General features: G+C 51.4%; 1 protein-coding gene and 1 long non-coding RNA gene across 4 annotated transcripts in view; both read right to left on the bottom strand.

Annotated features, from left to right (window-relative positions):
- Positions 1-4,399: 4,399 nt before the first annotated feature.
- Natd1 (N-acetyltransferase domain containing 1) lies at positions 4,400-14,368 on the bottom strand. The gene is made up of 3 exons (XM_055594328.1): positions 14,197-14,368; positions 8,151-8,269; positions 4,400-7,401 (listed from the first exon to the last, which is right to left on the bottom strand). Exons 1-3 carry the CDS (start codon positions 14,291-14,293, stop codon positions 7,285-7,287), a joined length of 333 nt encoding a protein of 110 aa, XP_055450303.1. The 5' UTR covers positions 14,294-14,368; the 3' UTR covers positions 4,400-7,284.
- A 3,150-nt stretch (positions 14,369-17,518) lies between these two features.
- The window catches only part of LOC129667008 (uncharacterized), a 12,553-nt gene continuing 7,920 nt past the window's right edge, over positions 17,519-22,151 (bottom strand). The window contains exons 3-4 of one of the 3 annotated variants that reach the window (XR_008718671.1): positions 21,895-22,032; positions 17,519-20,361 (exon numbers count right to left, since the gene is read on the bottom strand). This is a non-coding gene — a long non-coding RNA (uncharacterized LOC129667008). Of the gene's footprint in view, positions 22,033-22,151 lie in introns of all 3 variants that reach the window. The other 2 variants (XR_008718670.1, XR_008718669.1) reach the window with 2 other exon arrangements.

The raw sequence follows: 22,151 nt of genomic DNA, 5'->3' as shown, positions 1-22,151 counted from the left end.
AGGATTGCTTTGCAACCACAGGCTCCCCGGAGCCCTGAGGAATTTGGAGAGTTTTCTTTCCAGTAAGTTCACTTCACTTCCTGTCTGCCATATGTTTATCTCTGTCTCAATGTAGCTGTGGCAAGCATTTGATACCTGCCGGGGGTGGAGACTTCTGTCCACAGCACCTGGGAAGTGAATCCTTTGTAATATTATCAACTGTTCTTTGCTAAGGTTGGAATGCAGTATTTCCCAAAGGCTTTGGGACTAAAGGTATAGTCCCAAGTCCATGGTGCTCTTGGGAGGTGGTAGGACCTTTGAGGGGTGGAGCCTATGGAGGTTAGGTCACTGATCCTGTGACACTGAAAGCATTGGGGCCCCATCCTTTCCATGCTATTATTTCCTGGCTATCAGGTGTTATGGTTTGTTTTTGTTTGCATGTGTGCTTGCTTGATTTTGGTTTTGGATTTTTGGAGACAGGGTTTCTCTGTGTAGCGTTGTAGAGAACTCTGTGTAGTTCTTTCTCCTGGAACTCACTGTGTAGACTAAGCTGGCCTTGAACTCACAGAGATTCCCCTGCCTCTGCCTCTGCCTGCACCACACCACTGTACCAGGCTAAGTAAGTGTTAACGTGGGCCCTGCCATTGCCCCTAGGCTGCTTAGATGAATTATGCTGGGCACAAAGCATCCTTTAGGCCTTGGTTCCTCCCTCATCCCTCCCTCCCTCCCTTCCATTGACAGGCTCTCATTTTGGCTGTTGTCAAACTCACAGAAATCCACCTGCCTCTGCCTCACCTGCTGGGATTAAAGGATGTGCCACCACACCAGGCTCATGTCCATTCTTTAAGAAACCCTAATGAGCGACCAAAAGATTAAAACTTAGCAGCTATTATTAATTAAGGCCTGAACTAGGTGGGTGAAGTCCAGCAATGCCCTGAGGGGAAGGACCGCCTTACTGCATTCTTTCTCTACCCACTAGAGATACAGTTGCTAGGAAACTGGCCCATCCCCCCTAGGGAGGGACACCAGGTCATTAATGGTCTGGGGACCTTCCTATAGCCAATCAATTCAAAATGTAGCATTTTGACCAATAAATGCTTGCCAGGCAGGAATCGCCCCTGCCTTGGACATGCTGGGAGGGACCAGAATCTTTAAATCACCCAACTAACCTGAGCACAGGGCTCTCAGCTCTCACCACTTTGGCAGTGTGGATGATATGTAATAAAAAGAACCTCATGTATTTACAGCGGAGTCTGTTTATTCCTGGTCTTTTGGGGTTCGTGAACTGGGCAGAACACTAACAGCAGGGTGTTGGTGTAACATGTGTAAGGGAGGCAGAGGCGGGTGGATCTCTGTGCGTTCTAGGCCAGCCTGGTCTATAAAGTGAGTCCAGGACAGCCAAGGCTACACACAGAAACCCTGTCTTGAAGAAATCCTTCTAGGTCCTTGGCTAGGCGCTGTGCTCCTGTGTAGAATGGGCAGCCTCCCTGGAGTTTTAGTGTGTGGACCTACTCACGACTGTCCCCAGGCACTAGCAGATCCTAGGAAGATGAAGCCTCATCTTTCCTGGTTTGCCTTGTGTTCTCCCTGGTTCTGTGTGGTGAAGAACCCTGGACCTCAAAGGGATAGCTCAGGAGGCCGATATACGGTTATAGGTTGAATTTGAAACCTCTCTCTCAGGGTCCTGTTTTGAGCACCTGAAACCTAGCTGGTAACACCATTCTGACAGGCTGTGGGTAGAGGAAGATCACGGGGGAAATGGGGATCCTGAAGTCCAAGGAGCAGATGCAGGGTAGTGAACATGGAGTTGGTGGGGATCAGGCTGGTGAGACCAGACGAATTCCTGAATTAGGGAGACGGGCATAGGATCTGTGAACATTCCAATCCTCACTGTGCCAGAATGAGCCTCCTGACATCCACAGGCTGCGAGCCTCTGTGACATTCATGCTGCGAGGAGCTCTGCCAGAGCTTCCTCACCATGGTGGGCTGAACCCTATGAAACTGTAAGCCAAAATAAATCTTTTGTTGTTTCTGTAAGATTTGGTCATTCTGACAAACGAGCTGATATACATGTGATGGCCTGCTTTTCTGACTTCACACATTTTTTTCCCCATAGCTAGCAGGTAAAACATCACAACTGTGATTCTCAAAGAGGATCTCAAATTTGAAGCCAGCCTGGGCTACACGATGAGATCTATTTCAAAGAGCAAACAAAAACCACACTGGGCATTGTAACACAGGCCTGTAGCTTCAGCACTCGGGAGGCAGAAGCCAGAGGATCATCAGTGTAGGGTCAGCCTTGCTATGTTAGCCCCATTTTTTATTTTCTTTCTTTCAAGACAAGAGTTTCTCTGTGAACCTTTGGCTGTCCTGGACTTGCTATGTAAGACCACTGGCCTCACACTCACAGAGATCTGCCTGCCTCAGCCTCCTGAGTGCTGGGATTAAAGGCGTGTGCTGCCTTGGCCCCCCCCCCCTTTTTTTTAAGGAATGATTGTGCCTCTTGTCTTCAATCCTGTATAGCAGTTAGCTCCTTTGCCTTGGGGCCTCTGGTGAGTATGTACATCATATACCACAGTGGTTTAGAGGAAGCTGCTAATCTCTGTGGTACCAGGAAGCAAAGAGGAAGGGACCAGGTCCAGATTATCTCCTTCAAGAGTACACCCCAAGTATCTACCCCTTACTGCCTCCCTCATCACACCAGAGCACCACAGGCTTCGGACCAAGCCTTTAACATACAGACCTTGGGGGACATTCCAGATATAAACAGTAACACATTTCTTCGATTTCAGCCACTGGAGAGGCTCATCCCTACTCTCCTCTCGGTCTCACAGCATGCCTGGCTGGGATTCCCTCACGTTGACTTTCAGGAACAAATCTTCCAAGCTCTTAGTCAGGCCTTGTGGATCCCATCCCTTCTCTAACCCATAAATGTACCAAATCTCACTAGTCAGGTCTTCCCCTAACTCCTTGCTTCCTGGCTCAAGTGTGCTCCCTGGACACTTAACATACACTGCTCAGAACATAAAAGCTTGGACTTTGGTAGTACTGGGACCTGTGGCAGGTTTGCACCAGTGACGCTGGGTGAGCTGATCCTCCTCTCAGAGTCTGTCTTTGAGGCACATTCTTCTCTGGTTTTCTGTTGAGGGAGGTTGCTGGGGATGGGACCAAGAGCCTTGAGCATGCTGAGAAAATGCTCTGCCCACTAGGCTTTGCAGTACCAGCAGGCTGGCATCATTGCCTATGCTGTGCCTCTGCTCACTCTGATTGCCTGGGCTGCCAGCTCTCCATGCACAAGGTGCTGCTGGCCTGCAACCCATTCTTAGCAGAGCTGTGCCCAGTACGATTTCAGTCAGTTCCTGTTGGGGGAGGGGGAAGGGAGGCAGGAGGAGCCTTTTGGCTCTGAGAGTGTTTTTGGCAGTGAGAAGAGTAGTAGTACTCCTGAAATTTGTTCTCTAGGAGTTTTTAGCTGGGAAACCCTCAGAGACCATGGGATTGCCGTGTTGATAACTCCACCCCTCCAGCCTCAGTATAACCAGAGTAACTCTGAGGACGGTAATGTTTTTACATGTTCTCTGACCTAAATCCCACAGTCATGTACCTGGGTGGTGGTCTTCACTTCTCTGTGCCAGCTGACAACGGGCCTGGTAACGGCACTGACTTCCTGGAAATAGTTGCTCAGAGTTGTGAACATTTTGATTGCTCATCTGTCCCCACCAAGCTGGAGGGCGGGAATGATCCTATTGCTGGGGAAAATGGACCCCTGAAATCACGCAGTGAGACTTGCACCAGAAAGGCCATGCACTGAGCCTCAGCCCCCAGTGCAGCAGTGGGGAAAGAGAGGGGGGAAAGAGGGGCCTTAGAGAGGTTTCTAGCTCATGAGTGCTCAGCCCTTAGGAATGGGTTAGTTGTTAGCGAATTACTACTGTAATGGGTGTCTGGACACCTCTCCCTTGCTCTTCTGCTGCCTGCCACAAATGGTGCAGCAAAAAGCCAGGTGTGACCTTTGACTCTCTGGCCTGGGGAATCCTAGAACCAAATCTGTTTTTCTTGTTTTTGTTTTGAGACAAGGTTTCCGTGTGTCTTGGAACTCCCTCTGTAGACCAGGGAGGCCTCAAACTTGGAGCTCCACCTGCCTCTGCCTCCCTCCCTACTGCTGGGATTAAAGGCGTGCAGCACTATGCCTGGCCTACACCTGTTCTTTACAGACTGCTCAATCCTGGTTCTGCTGAGATATCAGGAGGTAGACTAGGAAGTGCTGCAGTGATCACCTGCTTTGAAGGCAAAGCCTGAAAGACCCAGTGGCCACCAGTGGTTCTAGGTGGAGCCTCCCAGCTAGTCTAGGGTGTAGGTTCTATGACAGCATTGAAGACTGACAGATCACCACCCCAAGGCCCTGAAAGAAGACCAGAGAGCATCCTTGATAACCAGAAAAGCATCTTTAATATTAATCTTGAAGCCATAGGACACAGCTGAAACCCCTAAATGTGATCCTGGCGGCCGCAGCTAAAGGCTCAATTCACAGCCTCACAGGATCTCCTATATGAAACTTAGGGCACTGAGCTGGAAGCAGGACCCTGAGACTAGTAAAAGGACGTGTGGGAGGACTCGAACCAGCCCAAGTCCTGATCTGAGGAATAACAGGTGAGTGGCCAGGTGCTCCAAGGGGGTGTTCCCGTTCACAAGCTGGACTGCTAGAAGCTGGCCATGTACCTTGTAATTTAAGAGAGCCTTAGATCAGCCCTTCAAGGGAATAAGGGAATGGCTAGGAAGTTTATCTATTACTGACGTCACTTGTCATCCAAAGCAGACCTCTGACCACAGGGCAGGGACTTGTTTTGGCTCCTGGACGGTCTGGCTGTGTGGGTTGCAGGCTGGTGGCTGACCTGGTCCCTGCGCACAGGCCCGTAACTGACGTCTCCTGGGATTTCCATGAGAATTAAAGGGGGATAGACCACAAGGGTCTGCAACTGCTTCGCCTGCACTCAGGATGGCCGCTACCCAGGCTCTTGTGGGCGGTCTCGTGTAAGAGCTGGCATGAGCAGGTTTCCTGTGCCCTTGTTTTGGAAAACGTGCACTGCTCCTGTGTTTGCCAATTTTCAGTCAGGGATCCCCAAATGACCGGCTCCAGAGCGAGGAGCAGCCCGTGTCAGAGGCCAGTGTGGCGCCATAACCTCTTCTAGGAACCCCTGTAAAGCTGTTGCCCAACAGTGAGTTGTGGCCCCTACGAGGAAAACGATGGGGTTCAGGTAATGTCGAGTAGGGATGCAGATGACGAAGGTGTCCAGACCTGGGCTGGGATCCCGGTAATTGCTACTATTGTGCTGGGAGACCTGTCAGGACACGACGGCCTCAGAGCACAGGCTCCCCCTGAACAGGAGCGGTGCCACTGTGCAGTAATGCTGAGGACCAAGAAATAGGCTGGACACCAGGGAAGGCCCCTCCTACACAACCTGTCTTCCCCAGCCCTTCACTCTGGGGCTCCCTGACCTCACTGTGCCTTAGTAGTTTGTCACTCACCAACAGGATCATGTGATGTGTTCAAAAGTCAGAAAAGTGAGGGGGCTGCAGGTCCCAAGACCAGCCTTGGCCCAGATACTACTGGTGGCAGGTTCAGAGTAGGAAAGGCACATGAGTTACTGCCTGTGTAGAGACTGGGCAAGGAAAAGAAACCCCAGGGGGAAATCTGACCACAGCACAGACGTACTGAAGAACATGAAGCCTAGAGTGACCAGTGCCTGCCTATGGGCTCCTGGAGCGATCTGGGATGTGGAGCAGGGTTTGGGGGTGGGGAAAAGGCAGATGGGATAGCACCAGAGTGGCCCAGGTGGGCATATTGGCCAGGAGGAAGAGGCAGAGATATGGTTATTGCTACACTGCAAGACTGTAAGCTTCCGGGGCGTGGCCAGTGTGACTTTAAGGCTGCCAAGGCAGTGAGGACGCTGAGACCACGCTGCAGGAACTTGAACAAGCCCACCGAGGAAGCCCAGCCACTCTTCTTGGGTCCACATACTCGGGACCCTCATTCAAGTACTGTGTTGGGGACCCACTGCCACCACAGCTGGCAGAAAATTGTCAGCAACGTCTTCCTAGAGGCCCAGCGGTTTCTCTGGACCCTGAAAAGAGGCCCTAGCAGACAAATGGGGTAGTGAGGGAAGGGGGCAGGAGGGGTATGCTGGGTTATCCTGGAATTTTAGGAGACTGGAAAAGGAGCATCAAGAACAGGGTAAGAGCCAGGGATGCAAGAGGTAGGGAGATGCTGAGGGTGGGGACTGTAAGGATCCATGCCCGTGACTGCAGTGGTGAGGCTCAAGGGTGCTGCACTTAAGGACTCCCCAGCCAGGATGCACAGCCTCCTGGTAGATTCCGGTACTCCTGCAGAGTGGGAAGGTGTTTGTGCACAGATGTATGGTGTGGCCTAAGCAGCAGTGGCGAGATGGTCAGGAGTACAAGAGAGGATACAAAATGGATTTTGTGTGCCACTGTCTCACCTGTCTCCAAAGTGACCCTCAAGAAAGGCCTGGCAAGTACAGCAGCCAAAGGCCAGAGCAGGCTGAGGGCAGAGCACCACCAAGCTGCTGAGCTGAATCCATGGGAAGGCAGACAGCCAGTAGGGACCTTGTTTTCTTGCACACGAGAACCAAAAAGTGTGGGTACCAAGGAGAGGAAGACATTGACTGTCACTTGGCCTGTCTCCTGTGCTCATGTGTTGGTGTGCATGCCCACAGACGGGCCCGGGCCAGAGCTGTAGCCACTGCTTTCTTACATGCCAGGAATGGCTGCCCTTCGCTGCCATTCCACTGCCTGTGCCAGGGCACAGAAGTCTGAGAAAGAGAAAGGGTTAGCACTGGCAGTGGCTAAGGCTTGGCACCTCCACCTTGGGAAGCTGGCACATAGGGTTCCTGTTGTTCTTCTTGGCTCCAGGAACACTCTCATTTGCAGGAAGGACACAACTTCAGGAGGTGGCAGGGTCTCTACCTCACCTTCTTGCTGATCAGAGCAGGGACCTAGTAGCCGGGCCAGATGGGAGGTGCAGCTGGTGGAAGGAGGACCTCAGCAAATCCAGAGGAACTCTGGGAGAAGGGGCTCTTGGCCACTTAGCCTGCCCTTCATCCCACTCTGGATTTCCACACATCCTCAGGCAGCAGCTGGTCCCCAGAATCCTGGATGAGGGCTGCAGATGAGTGTCCTTGCAAAAATAACTCTGAGCCTGTCCCGATGGGAACAGGTTCCTGAGAGCACATGAGCTGGCTGAGGCCCACGTAGAAGGCCCACAGGGTGCACTCCTGCACGCAGTGGCCAGGGTCACGGCTGTAGGCGCTCCAGGTACTGTGGCAGGGGGTTCTCCTTGACGTACTTCTGGATGTACCAGCAGGTGAGGTGGGCCTTTAGGTCTTCCTCCACCACGAAGTCCAGGGCGGCCTGGGTCAGCAGAGGGAGAAGAGCTGTTAGAACAGGCAGCAGCTTGCTTGGGGACTGTGGCCCACCGCAGCCAAGAAGATTGGTCATCGTCAGCTCTCTTCATTACTTCCCCAGGTTCCCCATGTGGCTATCCTCCACTTCGCCTAGGCCAGCGTCTTGAGTTCCTTCACTGGCAACTGGGTTAAACCACAGACTAGCTTGTGGCCAGGTCCTATACAGAAGGGCATGAGGGCCAGGAAGCCCCACAAAAAGGCCTCCAATCTAGGAGAGCTGGGAGCAGGGAAAAAGGGAGGGAGACAGGATTGGGAAACCAGCAGAGTGCTCACCCAGAAGCACAGAGGTAAGGGTGGCATCTGAAAGCCATTCTTTGCTTCACCTGTACTTGGTCCTCAGGCAGCCTGGGATTCTGGGAGAGGCAGGCGAGGCGGAGGACCAGGGCATGTGCCCACTAACTTGGACACTCACTTTGCATCACCAGGACTTACTAAGCAAATATTGCACGCCAAGCTCTGGTCCCCAGGTGGAGTCAGGCTGTAGGGCCCTTTGCTCTGAAAGGCGGCCACCTGCCACAGAGGTCCTAGGAACACCATAAGCGGTATCTAATGTTCTCCCACTGCCAGCTGCAAACCCTGGCCAGATGGGCCTGTGAAGCTGTGCTGTGGTATAGAAGCAAACTAGAGTTGGCCACCAGTCCGTCTTCCCTGCAAGGGGAGGGTGATAGCCATGTCCTGTTCTTCCACCCATCCTACCTTGGCCAGGTGCTTGGCAATGCCACGCCCACGGTAAGCATCTGGGACCTCTGTGTGCTGCAGGTCCACGATCCGCTTGCCCACATACTCGTACAGCAAGACAGCCCGGTCATGACATCCTGCAGCAGGGGATAGAAAGAGCTGAGGTGTGGACTCCAGGGACCCTCAGAGCTTCGGTTATTCTTGGCAACCCCAGGTGTTGCCAAGACCCAGGTGTGGAGGACAGAGTGAAGGACAGTATCTGGAGCCAGACTACCAGTGTGCTACAAGAGCTGAATTTTTACTAACCCCTGTGCCTTAGTTTCCATACCCCCAGAGTAGGAACATGATGGCATTCCTCAGATGGCTGTATGTAGGGTTCAATGAGGGCACTCTCTGCAACAGGCTGAGGGACCCCAGGGACCCCAACTCTGTGTTCTCAGCTAACCTCCCTCCCTAAGGTCCAGCTCAGGACAAAACAGAGCCCAACAAATCCACCTCAGTGGAGGAGGAGGAGACAGGAGACGGTATCAGTCACAGCCTAAGTCCTGCCAATCCCGCAGCCAAGACTCAGGCCAAATCAAGAGTCCAATAGGCATAGGAAGGGGAACAAATGGGTACCCACCATGCCAGCCCTGCTAGGACAAGAGTTCACCAGTCAAACAGGAATCCTGCTGGCAAATGTTACTGGGGAAGTTGCTCCAATCACAATTTGTAGTTCTCTGTCTGTTTATCTAACCACCCAGCCATGCACCCAATGTTCACAGAGTTGCAAACACTTTTCAGGTGCTGGGCATACAGCAAGGAACAAGGATTTGCCCTCATGACTAAGGGGAGGAAAGAGAAACAAGAAAAGCAAGTAGCGTGTGACATATCTGTAGATGGGGAATGGATGTGAGAAATGCTGGATCAGAGAGATGCTCCGGCAGGAGCAGCTGTGAAAAGGGTCCGGGGCAGGGCAGTGAGGATGCTGCTGTGGCCAGCTGCAGTGGACCAAGGGAGTGGGAAGTGATGGGGAAGGTCCCATAGTACCCTCTTGGCGTCATGACCTAGGTCCTCAGTAGAGGGTTGGAAGGTAACTCTGGCTCTGCTGTGCATCAACAATCTAGGGCAAAAGAGTCTTATGAGGCAGCCATCTCAGTCCTGGTGGGAAGTGGAGGCTAGACGGGTCTAAAGGGGACACCTTTGGAGGACCTGCTGGCAGTTGAGGTGTGCTCAATGAGAAAAAGAATCCAAAGGCAAACCCAACATTTTCTATTTGAAGGGACTGCCTGTGTATGAAAGAAACGCTCAAGCAAGCACCAAGGAGAGGTAAAGCCATTATGACAGGGGTTCCCAGAGGGCTCCCAGAACAGAGCTCGTCGGTTGCGAAGAAAGAACAAGAGGAGGCACAAACAGGAGAGTCCTAGAGGCCAGGTTGGATCACAGGGTTCCCTAACATTAAAATAAAATGTCATTGTCTATCCATCTGTCTGTTTTGAACAGGGTCTCAGGGAGCCTAAGCTGGCCTAGAACTTCCTAGGGCTGGGCTGGCCTTGAATGCTCTACTTTCTTTCTTTCTTTTCTTTTTTTTTTTTTTTTTTTCCTAGATAGGGTTTTTCTGTCCTGGAACTTACTCTGTAGACCAGACTGGCCTCAAACTAACAGAGATCCACCTGCCTCTGCCTCTGGAGTGCTGGGATTAAAGGCGTGACACCGCTGCTGGGCTGAACGCTCCACTTTCACAAAAGCAACTTGCACTTCACGTATTTTAACTTTTAAACAAGCTGCATTTTACATGTGCAAACTGTCACATGCCAGAGAATCAGCTCCTAAATGCCCTCTGGGTCCCCTGCCTGTGCCAGGTGTCACAAGGCGAATGACAGGCTGAGCGGAGGGTGACATCTCATACACACTCCAGGCACCTTTGAGGGTTCCACCCTCGGTGTGCAAGTTCCAGGAGGGAGGCTGTGGTTCACCTCATGTCCAGAGCTGGACTCTCGAGATCCAAGTCATGTAGTCACACGGGGCCTGGAGGTAGAGTGTAACTCAGATCTCCACTCTCCAGGCTGTGTTTTTGCTTCCTCTTCTTCTGAGACAGGGTCTCACTGTGTAGCCCAAGCTCGCCTAGAACCCATGTATCAGCACAGCCAGCCTTGAGTGCTTTGTTTCATGGAGCTGTAGCCTCATCCTCCCACCTCCAGACCTAGAATGCCATTTCCCTTCTCAGCCAGGTGCACAAAGGCCATGGCCTTTCCCTGTGCTGAAGCCTCCCTCCTTATATGGATTTATTCTGGGGCTGTGCCCATTCCCTGGCCAAAGCCTAGCTGTAGCTCCCACAGCCACCCGATACAGCTGTAAGACATGGGACCCAGGCCCCATGGTTCTGTACTTGCTGGGGTCAGTCATGCCCACTAGAGGTGAGAGTGCAGAGAGAAGCTGTAGGACTGACCTCATTACTGAGCAATCCGTCCATCTGTCCTGACCTCTCAGGTGTCCCTAAGTCACTGACCGCCTACTATGTTCTGGCTGTGTTTGGAGTGGACAAAGCTGACACAAGCAGTAGGGTAGACACAGATGACCAGAGAAGGGGCAGGGAGCAGGAGTGGAAGCTGTCATTATAAAGAGGACAGCCAGCTTTTGTACAAAAGACCTGAGGGAATGAGGGTCCCAGGACACTGGCATGAGGAGTCCAGGTGGTGAGAACAGCAGAACCAAATCCTCAAGAAGCTCAGAACAGTGAAGAAGCTAGAGTGGCTGGCTTTTGTGAGTTAGGGACAGGCAGTGTAGGGAACCAGGTGACAGGGATCCTAGAGCCACAGCATATAAGCCTATGGGCCACCAAAAGATCAGCTTATGCTCCCAGCAGTCTTGGGGGTGGGGGTGAGGAATGGGGGCTTGAGCTCTTGCAAACTTGCTAGTGTCTTCAGTCTCTTCCTGCTCTCGATTCCAGGGAGCCTACTTGGGCAATGGACAACCCTGGGCTACTACAGCTGTTCTCTGCCTGCTGAGACTGGAGGTGGACTAGTACTATGCGGCAGCCCCAAGGCCTGGCCCCTGTGCCTTTGGCTGGGTCCCCAGAGAACAGCCACGTCCCCAGCCGGTGTCCGCTTAAGTCATGGCTGCAGAAGTCCAGGGGCTTGCTTTTAGGTATGTCAGCAGGCTCCAGCCACACCCCAACTGCAGCCCCTCCCTACGGCAGCTACTAAGTTTGGTCAGCTGCTTGCTGATTGTTCCACCTGCCACATCTATACCCAGGGCCTCCCAGTTGGGTAGCACCTTCTCACTCCAGGGTTCCCCTCATCAGGGGCTTCCCCTGACTGTTCACCATCGTGGGGCAGAAAGCGCAGGTGGCCCTGTCAGTTGTAACAACCGCCAACACCCGTGCAATGGCTGAGTGGTCATGGCCCCTACCACCTGGATCACTGGCAGTCTTGGCTAAGCTCTGAGTGCCCCAGACCTCAGACAAGCGTGTTGGGGGCCGCGCTGAACACTCTGCGACTGAGGGACGCAGCTGGGCTCAGTCCCTCCTATTTGGGGGTAGAGAGCATTCTGGGAGGGATTGGAGTGAGCCTTCCTGAAACAATAGCAGTCCCAGAGCCTGGAGCTGGCTCGGCAGGTCAGAGGGCTTTCTGCCTTTACGGAGGATCTCAGCTCTGTTCCTAGCATCCATGCCTGGCAGCTCACACCTGCTTGTAGCTCCAGCTGCAGGATCTGATGCCCTCATTTGACCTCTACAGGCACTGGAATGCATGTTGTACACACGCACACAATTTAAAAACAAATCTTTAAACACATACACACAAACCCAAATGGCTGACCCTGGCTGAGGGAAGAAAGAGGAGGCCAAGGAAGGGGCTGGAGGCAGGGGCCTTATCTATGTTCTTCCAACCTTCAGATGACAACAACCCTCAGATGGCAACCTGAGGGTCTACCCTGGGCTAGTTGTCCACCAGCCCTTGGGCTTCGGTTTCCCACCTATGAAACAGTGACCATACGCCCAGCACTTCAGAACTTTAATTTGGAGTCATATATACCTGAGTTCTAGTCTCTCACAGCCCACATCAACAGACACCATCTTTCCTGTCATAGTCCATCAGGAGTTAGACATTTCTTCCCCGCTCACACTGCTTGGACTAGTGTTGTAGCCAGCTCCTCACTCTATCACGTGCCATTTTATGTTCCCCATGAGTACAGCCTTAGGGTTCCTGATCCATGTCATCAGGGAACCCGCAGTGCCAAATTCACCCAAGTTCACTTTCCCAGGTCCTATACTATTCGTCCCCAGTGATCTCTTAGCCTTATCCGACCCACCATGCTATGCTCCTCTATCCCTGTGCTGCTCCTGGCTGCTCGGAACACGCAATGGGTGCCTTGGGGTCTTTGGTCTCTTTTCACATGGTGCCCTCTTCACTACTACAGCTGTTTCTTGTCTTTCAGGTCTTCACTTAAATACCACCTGCTTGGAACCTGTTGCCAAATGGCAGGCCTGACCCTATATACCCTTCCTTCTGCCCAGCTCTACTTCTCCGGAAGGCCTTTGCTTTATAAGATACTACATAATTTCTTCCTCTCTCGACTGTCAGCCCCACACATCCTGGGTATTTTGAAGAACGCTGGTAAATAGTAGGTACTCAGTAAGTACTTGTTGGCCCAGGCTGTGCAGGAGGAGTGGAGGAGGGGCTGTCTCTAGCCACTTTGTCTGCCCGTTGTCAGGACAGCACATTAAGAAGAGTTAACTTTAAGAAGAGAGTCTGCTCACAGGCAATTCTGGAGTACTGTTCTTTTGATTGGGCCCATTTGGAGAAAAAAGGGAGAGAAAGAGGAAGAAAGAGGGAGGGGGAGGAGAGAGAGAGAGGGGGGGGGAGGGAGGGAGAGAAGCCCGAGGGTTCTCTGCCTTTGTGAATCTAATATGCCTCCAGAGTTACCTGGAGAATCAGAGCCTTCCTGGAACCAAGAAAACTTCAGAAAAGAGGATCTAACAAAACCTCTGATAAGGCCTCTCAAGTGACCAGGGCCAAGCGTTGCTGCCAGCTGAGCTACCACCATCCTGACGACAGGACTTGTCTCTATGGAAAGAGTATGGCAGCTAGGGGCAGCTGGGCTCAGATTTGAGTATGGCTCTGGTCTTGTTAAGGCCGGGCAGGTCATTTCCTGCAGTCCCAGCCTCAGTTTACTCGTCTGTAATGTTGTGGAGCAGTATGTCACAACACAGGAAGTGACAGCTGCCTCCTTGGTGGTTAGGTAGCTCAAAGGGGGGACCAGGCCTCTTCTGCTTGTGACCAAGTGCAGGTAACAGAAGGTTGGCTCAGGAAGTCAGGAGAGGTTGCTCAGTCTCTTCACTGCTTACAACTTATTGGCCGACCTCACAGGAGGGCGTCCCTTCAAAATAGGGGCAGTGGCTTCTAAGTTAGGCCACGGATGTTCCCAGGGAGCCCAGCTGGGAGGGGGGGGGGCTACAGAGAGCTCAAGGTCCCACACTTTACAATCTTTTCCAGCCCCTAGGATCAATGGAAGGAGTGTCGGTCTGCTGGTACAGTTGCTACGGAAGACGAGGCCTTGACTTCGCTATCTGGTTTGATAAGTAGCTATTTATCTATGTTTATCAGCACTTGCTGTGCACCAAATGTGTCACTCTGAGCCTTTACTGCCAGCGCATCTCGCGCTCACTGCCAGCCAAAGCGGTGTACGCTACAGCTCTCCCCACTGCAGATTCCGGGAGACCGAGGCCGGGCAAGTTGGCCAAAGTCTCAGAGCCACCTATCCGCCTCCTCCTCCAGGCCGCACGTTCCCTGTGATACGCCCCAGGCCCGCGCAGGCTCCTCCAGGACGGCAGGAAGCAACCGAACACCCGGGGGGGGGGGGGGGGGGGTGGCAGGCCACCAGCGACCCGCTCTCCGGGATCCGGGGTGGCAGCCCCCGTCCGCGATGCCGGAAGCCGGCAGCGCTAGCAGGTGCGGGCTGCCCGGCCGGGCGCGTTCCGGCGGTGCCAGTCGGGGTTCGGGAGCCCTCCCGCCCCGGGATCCGTCCGCCCGCGAGGTCCCGCCCCGTCCCGCCCGCGCGCGCGCAAACAAAGGCAGCGCGGTACCGTTGAGGCGCACGGAGAACTGGCGGCGTTGGCGGTCGTGCTCCACGCGGATGGGGCCGCTCTGCTCCAGCGCGCCCGGCGGGGCCGCGTGCGCCATCCCGCGAGTCGAGGCTGGGGACCGCGGGCAGCAGCAAACTGACTCTCCGGCGGCCCGGGCCGGAGAAGGGGGCCGGGCCGGAAATCAGCTGTGAGTCACGTGCACCGCGCGCACGGTCTGTTTGGATACATTCCTGGCGTCTCTTAAAGGCGCCGCGCTGCGGGTTTTACTCGCGGCCGCAACAATGATGTGTTGGCCCCTCGACGGTGCCGATTGTTCTAGCGGTTACCCCAGAGGTATCTTTAGGACCCACACGGACCCATCTGAAAAACACATAACGACTTGTGGGGCAATTCTGATCCTCCCCGCGACAGCCATCGAATATTAGGCCTCTTTCAAAGTCTGAGACACAGAGATGCCAGACCCCATTTTACCGATGCAGGGCATCTGAAGGCATAGTATTATCAGCTGGAACCCTGCAGGGACTGGCGCTGTGCAGTCCACCCAGCCGGAGCAGCTGGAGCTGCTGTTGTGACATTACCCCCAGGCGTGTTTGGGACTGGGTGAAAAGCCACCTCTCCTAAAGAAAGGCAGAAATGCGAGGTCTCTGCGGAGCAGGGTACCCAGGAACCAGTGTCTCCCTAGAAGCTAAGTATTTGGAAATACTGCTCAACAGATAGTCTTTGGAAAGCCTGCCTGCCATGGATAGTCACAGAATTACATTCTGCTAATTAAGGTGCAAAATTGATGTCCATATCTATGAGATCACCACACAAATAGACTCACAATGGCTATGAATTCAAATTGGAACAGGGTGTGTGTGTGTGTGTAACAGACAGACAAGCGTTGGCGAAATGAGGATCTTTGTGGGACCCCCTTCCTTTAACTATGCTCCCTGACTTGTCGCCACTGCTGACTAAACAGCTTTTATAAAATGGAACTACGCATTATTTACCTTTTAGTATCCAGTTTCTTCCTTTGCTTCCACCTGTGATCAGTCATGTCGCTGCTGCTATCATGTTCATCATTGTGTCGGGTATTTCACAGTGAGCATGTACCAGTTTACTCATCACGTGTTAATGGGCTGTTGTGTTGTTTTGGTTTGGGGCTGCTGTGAGTAACACTGGATACCCTCCGGCCAGCATTCCCCTGGGGTAGCTCCCGGGACTGTATTGCTGGGTTTTATAGCTAGTGTCTATCTAGTTCTGTGAAAAACTGCAAGACCCTTTTCCAAATGGACAACCAAATGTACGTTTCTACTGACAGTTTTTGTAAGTTTCGGCAGACATTTTGTCATTAGTGGCAGTGACTGGCTCTTGAACCTTTTCCCAGGCTGCCAGGCCATTAGCATATCCATTTAATGAACACTTTTGTCTGGTTTTGTGCCCACTAAATTTTCATTTTGATTTCTCCTGATTATTTTTATTGTTTGTTTAGGGGTCAGATATACTACTGAGTATCTTTTCTGAGCAAATAATTTCCTTTGCTTAACGAGCCTGCTCTGTATCACAGCGTTTGTAAACAAAAGAAGGCTGAGGTGGGTCATTATATGCAAATGACGGAAGGGGATCCTTCCCTCAGAGAGGGCTGTGAGCTGGGTTGAGTCAGGGCTGGAGGCAATTGTGAACTAGGAAGATAAGACCCGTGAGTCTCAGGTGAGTTCATTCCCAAAGAATGTAGGTGGAGATGGCCAGAGTGTGTTCCTGGAGAGTGTCTGCACAGTCCACTCATCTGCATCATGCCAGGGCATCACTGTCCAAGCACCGCTTCCCCGGGGAAGCCCTCCTGTGCATTTATGCTTGTTGACGTGGTTCAGGGGAGAGTCTGGGCTGACGAGCCTCCAACAGGTCCTAGCACCGTGGTTCTCACTTATGGGTTATGACCCTCGAACAACCCTTTCCCCGGGGCTGCCTAAGACCATTGGAAAAACAGATACTTACATTACGATTAATAACAGTTATGAAGTAGCAATGAAAATAATGTTATGGTTGGGGGTGGCCGTCCCAACACAAGGAACTGTATTAAAGGGTCGCAGCATTAGGAAGGTTGAGAACCACTGGCCTAGCACATGACCCTTGACTCTCTCTTCCCTACTTATGTCTCTTTACTTGCTGGGGTCTGTAAGCCCTGCAGAAATCCTTTTTGGAAGGCAGGCAGGCATAGTGCTGGTCTGTGAATCCTAACACTTAGGAGGTGGAGGCAGGAGTTAGGGCAATTCTCACTACATCTCCAGCTTGAGCTATATGCAACCCTTGCCCACCCAAACCAAATGCATAAAGTCCTTTCTGGAAAATAAGAGAATAAAGTGAGCAATGAATGTTTGCTGGGGTCACTGAGTGACTCCGTGCCGGAAGCTTCCGGTGGCTGTGCCTGCTTGGTTCTCACAGGGACCAGAATAGGGGTGTAGATCTGGCTTATTTGGGTGTTCTTCAATCCACTGAGAATCTCCCTCGAAGCAGGCGACACAGATGAGCAAAACAGATGAAGCTCCCTATCTGTGCCTGGGGCACCGCTCCACAGGAGTGCACTGAAGGATGGGAGTGGTTTGATGGAGCAAAAGCTTCCAGATCCCGCTGGTTCTGGGATAGTATGCGCCTGGAGGCAGGAAGGGTGGCCACCTCGGGCTTCAGCTTCGATGGAGTTTTTTTAAAGACTTGAGGTAAAGGAATGAGTTGAGTGGGAGAGGGGAGAGCAGTCCAGGCAGAGAGAGCGCTAAAGCACCAGGTTAAGTTAGAGAGCCCTGGTGGGACGCTGCTGACTGGGGGTCTGCACAGCAAGGGGGTCTGATGACAAACTGGAAAAGAGCCCTTTGCGGTCCTTGGGTTTGATTTTAGTTGTTGTTTTGGAATTTTTTTTCTAACATATATGTAGATAGAATAGTGAACATAAAGTCCAAGTAAAGTAGGTTTAAAAAAAATCAGAGCCTACATATCTGTGTGACTGCTGTTTGTTTTCTACAAGCCACCGAACCACCACTACTAACCTTTCCTGACACACCTTCCAACATCTCCCCCACCCACAGGACCAGTTTTTGGCCCCTGTCCTTTTTGCCTTTGCCAGAGTGACACACACCAGGAGCCTTGCAGACTGTGACCTTTTGGGCCTGTCTCCCCCTCATTCTGATGCCCCTGCAATTATCTGGTTCACTGGGCCACACAGCGCCCTGCCCCTTCACTACTATGTAAGATCTGGGAAAAGATGTTAAGTACCCTTCTGCCAACTGCAGGAGGGTGGCCCAGAGTGTTACACTGGCAGAAGGCTGCTCACAGAGTCGCAAAGTCATCGTTCTTTTTTAAAGATTATTTTTTATTTTATGTATATGAATATTGCCTGCACGTAAGTTCATGCATCACGTTTGTGCTTGATGTCTGTGGAAGACAGAAGAAAGCTTTGGATCTGCGTTGGAACGCGGTCCCAGGACGGAGTCGCGTAAGGAGATTTCTGAGTGCTCAAGAAAACTCCAAGAAACCAAGACAGAGTCTTCCGACCTGTTTCTTCAGAAACATGGGATTGTTCTCGGATTCTGCTTCCCTGTCTGCCACGTGCAGCCTGCCCTTATGATTGCACACTTTACTTGTATGTCTTCTGTTAGCCCTCAGAGTATACATTGTCTGCTACTCTGAATAAAGTGGGCTATTGCTTGAGACTTCAGTCTGCCCCCTTTCTCCCAGGTCCCGCCACCTCTAGAGCAGGAAGCAGATGCGCTGGTATTGGAGTTAGGTGGGTGTGACCACGGTGTGGTGCTGGAATCAAACCTGGGTCCTCAACAGGAACAGCAACTGCTCTGAACTGTTGAGCCATTGCTCTAGCCCCCAAACAGTCATATTTCAAAAGAGAAAACATTGTCATTTCTTAAATGTGAGGCATTGGCACAAGCTCTCCCTTGAACTCGCCATTCCCACAAAGCCAATCTGACTGAGGCAGTGCCTCACACATGGCTGTAGGCTTTCTCAGACTGACAGTCAAAGCTAACTATGGTAGGCCTCATCTCTTCATCAAATCTGTCACATCCTCCTGTAGTCTCATGACAGGTGTGACTTATCATACCTGGCATCATGGAAATGCTGTAGAAATAGTTGGCTGCTGTGGTGTCTTTTTAGGAAATAATCTCAATGAAAAACTCTGTGTATGCTCGGCACAGATGTGACATCTTTGTGGTGTGTGTGTGTGTGTGTGTGTGTTGGGGCTGGAACCTGTTGACTAACCAGGGCTCTACTATCAAACTATAGCCAGACCCTGAATGTCTCTGGCCCATGGCTGGATGGAAACACAGATCTGGAATTTGTGCACATAGAGGTTTACTGCAGATTCAGAACTGAGGAAAACCTGCCTCCCATCTTGTCTGTCATCTGCTTAGCTCTCCCTAGTTACATGCAATGGAGCTTTTTAAAAATATCTGTCCCTTATGAGTTCTTCCAGAATTTTATACTCATAAATACAAATCTACATTTATTCCCTCTTTTTTTTGAGACAGGGTCTCTTTGTGTAGCCTTGGCTGTCCTGGACTTGCTCTGTAGATCAGGCTGGCCTTGAACTCAGAGATCCTCCTGCTTCTGCCTCCTGAGTGCTGGGATTAAAGGTGTGTGCACTCCCCACCCCCATCCCTGGCGTCGCTCCTCATTTTCCAACTTCACATATAATCCTAAAGTGAAACCCACCATTTAGCAGTCTCTCCTTGAGACCTGTCTGAAACGGCAGTGTGTGCATGTCCTCATTCTTCCGTTGCTGTGAGGTGCTCCACAGTGACAGAGCTTGGTCACGAGAAGCTGGCGAGGCTCCAGCCATTCACTTTGGTACAGGCTCCAATGGATGGCAGCTTGGTTATGTCTAAGTACAGCATCCTCTTGCCTGTGGTGATGCAGGCCTGTATTTGGGAGGCTGAGGCAAGAGACTCATAAGTTCAAGAATGGCCTCAAAATTAAAGATTCTAAAGAAGGTTGAAGATATAGTACATTTACAGAGCACTTGCATGGTGTACATGAGGCCCTTATTTCAAATCTCCAGTATCACAACAATACATAAATCAACAAATGAAAAAAATATGTAAATAGAATATCTTTGTCTCAGCTGTGGGTCCTAGGTCACCTCTGAATTCTCACATTTCTGAGTGACTATGTTGCTATATTCTCTCTTTCTCTTCCCCAAGAATCCTTTCGAGAGAAGGTCCTAGAAACAGGATTGAGTCTGCGCTCCTCATGTTTAGCTTTCTGTGTGTTACCTGATCACCTTTGCCTACAGGAGTGTCTGGGACCATGCGAGGAGGGTCGTGGCCTAACCCTAACCCTGAGATTTCATCTTCATCATTATTTTTTTCAGGATTAAACACATGACCTTTATTTCTTCCACATCAAAGATTTTGGGTTTAATCATATAAAGATGAAGAATTAAGTTTTGCAACCTAAAAATAGTTACTTACTAAAACTATATCAATACTTTAGTAAATGACACAAAAAGATAAGGAGACAAACATGAACATTTATAGAACTGCATGTCGGTCAGGCCAGATTCTGCAGAGGGAATTCCCAGCACCTGAGGACTTTCCACAGGTCTCCTTGGTGGCAGTTTGGACATGACCCTCATGAGAGGGTCATGAGTCCGGAATCTGACACCTTGAACTATGGACAGGCGTCGACACCAGACAGCTGTCCTGTCCCATGCGTTCCTTGGCAAGAGCACCATCAAAAGAACATAGAGGAGCCTGGGCCTCAGGATGTGGTAAAGGGGAATTCTGGGGTCCAACAAGAAGAGACAGGTGGTCCTGTGGGGCTGACAGCCTTGCCTGGGATCTGGTCACGGCCACTGAGCGCCCCAGTTCTTCACCGTCAACAGGAGCTAGAAAGCAAGCTTTGGGATGGGCTCTCTGTGCTTACAGAGTGGACATGGCAGCACGGCAGAGGCTGCACTGTGGTAGCTGAAGGAGGGGCAAAGCCCGCTGGTACCTCAAGCAACAGTGAGGCTGTTCATTTGCCACCCACAGGTACCTTCTCTGGGTAGGCATCTGCTCAGACCCTTCGTGCATTTTCATTGGCTGGATGACTTCCCACTCTCCAGTCATAGGAGTTTTTCACGTATCCTGATACAAGGTCCTGCATCTGAAGTGTTTAGTGAGAATCTTTTTTCTCAGCTTCCTTTGAACATTAAACAGGGTCATTAGCACTTAGCAAGCGGGTGCTATAATCACTGTCAATATTGCCACAGTTAGTTCATCGCTCCAGTATGACACTGTGGCTAGGGACAGTGAGCCCTCAGCTCAGAGCTACCAATGACATCTGCCTACCAATTCTTCTTGGCACCCCAAAACCTGTCACACAGTGCCCTCTAGCTAGATCTTCCTGAGAAAGCCAATAGCCTCCAAGTAGAGCCCGGGGCCATGGTTGTTTATATTTATTTATCAGAACCTGTCAGCTGGCCTCGGCTGATTGCCAGAGCTGTTCATGGAAGGGGCGGGGGGGGGGGAGCCCTGGAATACTGGCCTCACCCTGCCTGCCCTGCCCGAGACACTCAACCACAGTATGCCTCTACTCCTGGCCCACACCCACAGCCTGCCTTTGCTGGGTGCCTGCAGACAGATCTCATCAGAGCCTGGTCTTGGCTTATTTCTGATTGCTGTTTGTCACAAAAGACCACTGAGGCTCAAAGATGTGGCTAGACAAATTCCTGTAGTCCACAGGTATGGGACAAAGAGCTGCTCCCATAATGCACTTGCTCAAGTGGCATCTTTATCATTAATTCCCCATCCCCCACTGCAGGTCACAGTAGGAGACCTACTGTGGGTAAATACAACTGTTGAACACCTAGCAGGTACCACACAGCAGACCGTTTCAGAATGGTCGCATATCACGGAAGTTCTTGTGTGATTCTTCGGTTTGACAAACTAAAAGTCTGAGGATTAGAGACCTCAGAGCTTGGCTACTGGGTCAGATGGGACCTTTCAGGCGAAGCCCACAGTTTCCGAGGCCCCAGACATGGTGTGGGCACGTCATCACGGTGGTCCCCAGAGTCCCACTTTCCCTAAGTCCCCCCTTTCCCTTCCTCTTCCACCTCACCCTGGGCCCCCATTTCTGCTCCCATCATTCCTTGGAGTGCTGCATGCTCTCCTCCCCTCTTAAAGCTGTCACCACCCCTATCTAACTCAGATCTCCTGGGAGACACAGGATGCCCTGCTGGTGCTTCTGGGGGTTCTTTCTGCTTAGTTACTGAACACACAGGTGATGGGGCCTTTGGGTAAACCCCATGGGACTCTGGACCTTGGGAGACAAAGTAGACCTACCCTATTATACTAGCTGTTTTGTTTGTTTTCTTTGAGACAGGTCTCTCTATGTAGACCAGCCTGGCCTCAAACTCAAACTCACAGAGGCCTGCGTGCCTCTGCCTCTTGAATGCTGGGATTAAAGGTGAGCACAACCATGTCTGGCCTCTACTGAATGTAGAATTGTTACTGAATGTTGGCTGTTTTACACCAGGAAGGAGCATAAGCTGGGCAGTGACATGAGAAATTCTCCCCTCTTGTTATTGTTCCTTAGCCAACAGACAGACACCTGCTGTGATCTGCTAGAGACTGACTGTTGCGGCAGCACTGGTTTAGAACTTGGTCGGGGGTCAAGCCCGAGCCTACAGTTCGCCTTGCTCAATACAATAAGGACAACACTAGAATCACGAACCGTTTGCTTTGATCCTATGTTCTTCCTCCATCTCCAGCAGATATCATTTGAGTCCGGGGTCTTGAGTCACTGGATGGTGCTGAGACTCTTTGGGGTTCATCTTGCCATTGAAGATCTTGGGTTGGTGATCCAGGAAGGCTACATGAAAGGGATAGGATTTGAGCTGTACAGAACAGCAGACTTATCATCTATTTATGTTAAAATACTATTAACATTAATTATATTAATCAACTGTGTTGATATTTAAATCCTAAATA

Source organism: Psammomys obesus, unplaced genomic scaffold (assembly GCF_907164565.1).
Source record: "Psammomys obesus unplaced genomic scaffold, mPsaObe1.curated_primary_1811, whole genome shotgun sequence".
NCBI classification, from domain to species: domain Eukaryota; kingdom Metazoa; phylum Chordata; class Mammalia; order Rodentia; family Muridae; genus Psammomys; species Psammomys obesus.
The sequence above is the reverse complement of the archived record's forward strand: the minus strand, read 5'-3'. Positions and strand labels throughout refer to the sequence as shown.

Excerpts from the sequence above, each read along its gene's own strand:
- Natd1 (XM_055594328.1), bottom strand. The coding sequence starts at position 14,293 with ATGGCGCACGCGGCCCCGCCGGGCGCGCTGGAGCAGAGCGGCCCCATC. Across the intron at positions 8,270-14,196 it reads GTTCTCCGTGCGCCTCAACG|GATGTCATGACCGGGCTGTC; the intron begins GTACCGCGCTGC and ends CCCCTGCTGCAG. Across the intron at positions 7,402-8,150 it reads TTGCCAAGCACCTGGCCAAG|GCCGCCCTGGACTTCGTGGT; the intron begins GTAGGATGGGTG and ends CTGCTGACCCAG.